Genomic DNA, 5787 nt, shown 5'->3' on the forward strand with positions numbered 1-5787 from the left:
GATTTGTACCTTTCTGCTGTGTTTCATATTCATTTTTAAATAAAGATGTATATAGGGAACAGTGTTCATTTTCAATTAGAGTTAATAAGTGTTTCACACATGACTTTCAAAATATTAACTTCATTTTGCCTCATGCATTTTATGATGGATTAGCAAATTATAATTTCAGAAAAAAAATGCAAAATTCCTGAATCTACTCTGTTTTAACCTTAATTCACGCAATTTTGCACAATGGTGGATCCACAAGAAGGGCAGTAAGATGTAGATTAAGTTAACTGAAGTGAAAATCTGAAAATTGCCAAGTAAAATGTTGAGAAACCCTGTGAACTCTGCACGATTGCCATTCACACTCAAACATTAGATTCAAATCTATGGATCCAAAATGTTCTTCACATGTGTGTATGTAAGGATCCATTCAGAGCGTGCTGTTGTTCATTAATGCAAGTCCACATTTCAACTGAAGAGCATAAGAAATGTGCATCTGTGCCATGAATCAGCCTCTAAAGACGAGCATTAAAGTTACTTCAAGTCATAAACGTTAATGACTTCATGTCCTAGTATAAGCGTAGCAGATGTTTTGGGGAAAGACCCTCTCTCTCTAAAATGTAATGTATAAATCTGCACTCAGTTTTTTTTTTAAATATAATTGCAATGTTGATAAGTGAATATTTGTTGGCTTGAGGAACTCAATTATCTGTTCATTTTGACCCAATATTAACAGTGAAAATGCTTGTATTTGTTTTGCTCCAATACAAACACATGCAAACACATGAGTCTTTTATCAAACAATATGGCCAATCAAAGCTGGTATGAAAACAAATTAGCAGATTAGTGATATTTGGTGTATTGTGCTCCACAATATAACTTAAATATAGGTTAGGAGTAAATGATTTATACAATTCAGAAGTGTCTGCAATGTAAAAATATCTTACGGTAAACTCTTCATAGAAAGATTCATCAGCTGCACAACATGTATGCAAATGACCTAATTATATGAAATGTTAATTCCCAAAGCTCTTAGGAGATTGCAAACACCAGTGTCTTAATTGACTGCGATGTATTTTTTCATTAAAATATAAAAGAAAATATTGTGTTCACTAATGAAGCGATGGGTTCATTTAACTAAATTAAATGTATTAATTGTTCTTATCTTGTGAGTAGTAAAACATGATTCTCTTAAATAAAATATTTCACATAAACAGTTTCACAAATGACTAAGTGGGCGTAGTGTATTAAAATTATGCAGAAGTCAATATTGAAATTCAAGCTGTAATTGGTTCTTATCGTGAAGCCTGATATTTCTCAACATTCAGTATCATATTCTGTGTTGTCAAAGAGGGCAGACAGACTTTGCTCTGAATTGAATCCCATTATATTGCTCACCATGTTATAGAAATAAGACAAAGTGTGAGGTTAGCAATGTGGCTCTTTGGCTCTTTAGCTTCCAGATCCTCTTAAACTATTAGTATCTATGAATTCCCTTCTACACTAATCTTTCCTCTAAATGCTCCTAGAGTTCTCAGCAGAGACCAGTCAGGACACTAGGTAAACTCATAGACTGTATATGGTACACCAGCCCACACAGTCAACACCTCATATCAATGAGAGCAATTAATATTAAAACCTGCAGGAGGCGCCAGAGGACGCACAGAGGATGATCTGACGCCTTTAGTCATTTCACATCGAGAACTGTAGGAGTCCATGCATGGGTGTTATGTCTTTACACACCGAGTCTCCGGTATAGAGTTAATATGATGCACACATGTGGCAGCTTTTTCCCTGTAAATACACAGACTACAATGCATAATAAAGGTTTTGACTGGGAGGAAATGACTTCAAACCGATAAGAGATTCTGTTAAAAACGTAAAATATGAAGTATACTCTTTTAAATCCGAGTGATTCGTTTAATTCCAACAGCAGAGGACATGGAAATAAACAAAGAATAATGTGAATAATGACCTGTAACGAAATGTAATTACAAATAATAATGACTATTTATAAATGATAATAAAAAACACGTGTTTTTAAGTAGCCAGCTATAACATACAAATAAGATACATCTACATGCATAATATATATAAGCGTGTGCTGTTGTCGGTACTAATGCAACCGTTATCACCCCATCAAAATGTGTCTTTGACGAACTGTGTGAAAAAATCAAGAGAAAAAATATTAATTCTACTCAAAGAAAAACATAATGTACATAATAGGAAAAACATAATGCTCTTGATCTCCCATCACACACTTGCACTTTAATCATAATGCACTTCACATTCGGATTACAGTCGCAGGAATTGTAAAAACAAAAAAAAGAGAAAAGAATTAAGGAGAATAAATAAAAAGAACAACGATTGCAGAGGTGGAGGGTGAAAAGAGAGGAGGGAAACAATGGAGAATCAAAGCATAATAATATTCCTAAATGAAGAGGGAAATGTTGCACCGCTCATTTTATTAATCAGACTGTCAATTTCACCCAAGAGGCCAAACCCCAGAGCAATCTAAAACAGACTCAGAGATCAACCCAGGGACAAGCACCTCGCTCCTCACTCCTCTCTTCCTCTCCACTTGGATATTATTCGTCTGACCGAAGGCCGCCTCCATCATCAAGTGACAGCCCTCTCCTATTTATTTGCTTATAAACCTGTTACAATAAATGATCATTGGAGCAACGTCAGCCGAGCATTTTAACAACGAACAGCAACCACTTTTGATGAATGACATTTTGCTGCTGTGAGGAGGATGCACGGCTCGTTTTGAGCAGTCGCTCGTCGATTGCATTCAGATTTTCTGCGTCTTGCTTATAAAAAGGTTTAGAGACAGTTATTTAGAGACAGTTGCTGAGTTGCATGCGGATTTAAGCTCCGACACAACTCATTGGTGCTCCAGCCCCCCTGGACAAGTGTTGTGTGTGTGTTTTCTTTTTTTTTTTTTTTTTCTTTTTTTTCTTCGTCTTGCACGGCTTAATGATGGAGAGGATAAGAAAAGAGATGATATTGATGGAGAGAGGTCTGCACAGTCCTGTCGCAGGCAAGAGGCTCGCAGACACGCCTGGAAATTCAGTGCTGGAGGCCCTGGAAAACTCTCAGCACAGCGGACGGCTAAGCCCCAGAATAACTTCGGCTTCTCTTCATGGGAATCTTGGGGACATCCCGACGAAAGGCAAATTTGAAATTGACAGTCTCTTCGGTACACACCACAACAGTGATAATACCTCTTCGGCGGAGATTTCTTCGTCAGAAAGCCGGAAGAAGATGAGCCTTTACTCCGAAGTTTCGCCAGATTCAGATATTAACAGTGATGTGGAGGTGGGATGCCCCTCGCATCGATCCCCGAGCCAGCACAAGGAAAACAACAAAGGTAGCCTAACATTTCATTTTTCTGCATATTTATATATTTTCAATATTTCTGCAGTTGCATTTTAATGTTAATATAGCGGGTTTTAGCCACTGTTATTATTGTCTCTCCATCCAAAAACCGAAATGAAGCTAAATTAAATTTATTTCATTCATTTGTCATTTGTAGAATGTTCTGTTATTATTGGTAGTACTTTTATTACTATTATTATATTGATTTTTGTTATACTCCAAAGGGTAAATGTAGTGTAATATTAATTTAAAAATAAATATTTTGCATTTGCCTATCGACACAAATTTGACATCAACCTTAAGATTGTTGTACAAATTGCCATTACGTTGTCAAATATAGCAGGCCCACACACGTGTATTATTTCTGTATTATCGATAACAATATGCCTGAGAATTTGCTTCTTTCCAATCATTTATTTTAGGTTTTTCAGATTCTGGATCTTCCAACATAAGCTCGAACTCCCTACAGAATATGAACGGTAATTCATCGGGAGGATTAAACAATTCAAATAGCGACCAAGTGAGAAGATATCGGACCGCTTTCACCAGAGAACAGATCGGAAGACTGGAAAAAGAGTTTTACAGGGAAAATTACGTTTCGAGACCGAGAAGATGTGAATTAGCCGCAGCGCTGAATCTGCCCGAGACTACGATTAAGGTACAGATTAATCTTCATTATTCTTGTGTATGCATGTGTTTGTGCAGAGAAAGCAATGCTGTGGGTATGAAAAGAATAATAATCATGATACTCTGCAGTAGAAACTACAAGGAATCATTATTTGTGCTCATGGAATGTTGCAGTGTAATATTTTGATTTTAACCTGTAAACAAAATAAAGCTTTTATTTACTAGTCACCCCATGGGTGCTAATTAATTCACCCGGTATGAGTAATTTATAACCTATCCATTTAAAATAATAAAATCCCAAATAAAACCCAACATATTTTAACTGTTATTATGTTTCGTAGATTTGAACTGCTTCTGCGTGGGGAAATTGTTCATTTTCATGACTAGCATTTATAGGGACATTTAGCCTGAGCACGCGCTGAAGCACACTCCTTATGGGTCTAAATGTAGAGCTGTGAAATAACATGGCAGCTTCAATATGTGCCTTGTTTTGACTCTGTGTCCAGGTGTGGTTCCAGAACAGGCGGATGAAGGATAAAAGGCAGCGCCTGGCGATGTCCTGGCCCCATCCAGCAGACCCCAGCTTCTACACCTACATGATGACGCACGCGGCAGCTACAGGAAGTCTACCTTACCCTTTCCACTCGCACATGCCTCTACACTACTATCCGCACGTCGGTGTCACTGCAGCAGCCGCCGCCGCCGCTGCCGCCGCCGCCTCCAGCGCCGCCTCGTCACCTTTCGCCACTTCCATCCGCCCCCTCGATACCTTCCGGGCACTCTCCCACCCCTACTCGCGGCCAGAGCTTCTGTGCGGCTTCAGGCACCCGGGACTCTACCAGTCACCCGCAGGCCTGAATAGTTCGGCTGCGGCATCGGCGGCGGCTGCGGCCGCGGCGGCTGCGGTCGGCGCCCAGTCAGCCACCGGGCCCTGTTCGTGTCTCAGCTGCCACAGCAGCCAGGCAGCGAGCGCGCTCGGCTCGAGGAGCGCGAGCGCTGACTTTACCTGCACAGCTTCGGGGCAAAGATCCGAGAGTGGATTTCTGCCGTATTCTGCCGCTGTGCTCAGCAAGACCTCAGTCCCGTCACCAGACCAACGAGAAGAAACCTCACTTAACAGATAACTCATCATGCAGCCTACACGACCGTTTCCTATTCTGCTCTAGTCCTATTAAGGGGATAGGCCTACTTTAAAAATCACACCTGTGTAAAGAATTCGATTGGCAACATTGTAAACACACACACACACACATTTAGATTCATTTCTACAAGTCTGTTTCAAGTCCAGATGACTATTTATAACGAAAAACCCATGAATAGTATCGCACCGAAAATTTTGCAACTCACAAACAACCTTTTATAAAAGCTTGTGCTCTTGTGTTGTGACAGTAGAGCATTTTTTTATGCTGGATTAATTTATACATATTTGGAAAAAATAACAGACCATGCAGTGTGTTCATTCTGTCCCATGCCTCACTCAATGTGCCATTTTAAATGTGTTTAGACTATTTATTTCTAGAAATCGAACCAACAGCTGTAACTGAGTCACATTCACAGGCCTATTCAAATGGCAATATTCAGCGTGAGGAACCCATCCTGAGTCCTCTGGTTTCTTTAGATTCAAACGTAAGCTAATTGTGCTTATTATATTTGGAGAGCAGAAGGTCCTACTTTTCTGCCCAGCAGCATATCTTTCTTCACTAGGCCTAATAGACTGAGATTTTTGGCAGGGACAGCTTCTCCAGCACCCAGCCTCTGTACTATGGGGACCCCCCTAATCAGCAAGAAGGGTGC

At 39.7% G+C, this 5787-nt stretch overlaps 1 protein-coding gene across 1 annotated transcript; it reads left to right on the forward strand.

Moving 5' to 3' along the window:
* Window positions 1-2964: 2964 nt before the first annotated feature.
* evx2 (even-skipped homeobox 2) lies at window positions 2965-5117 on the forward strand (the record flags this gene model as incomplete). Its single annotated transcript, XM_079169843.1, has 3 exons — window positions 2965-3358; window positions 3789-4024; window positions 4500-5117. 3 exons carry the CDS (start codon window positions 2965-2967, stop codon window positions 5115-5117), a joined length of 1248 nt encoding a protein of 415 aa, XP_079025969.1.
* Between the last annotated feature and the right edge of the window lie 670 nt (window positions 5118-5787).

Source organism: Pholis gunnellus (genome assembly GCF_910591455.1).
Source record: "Pholis gunnellus genome assembly, chromosome: 12".
Classification (NCBI taxonomy): domain Eukaryota; kingdom Metazoa; phylum Chordata; class Actinopteri; order Perciformes; family Pholidae; genus Pholis; species Pholis gunnellus.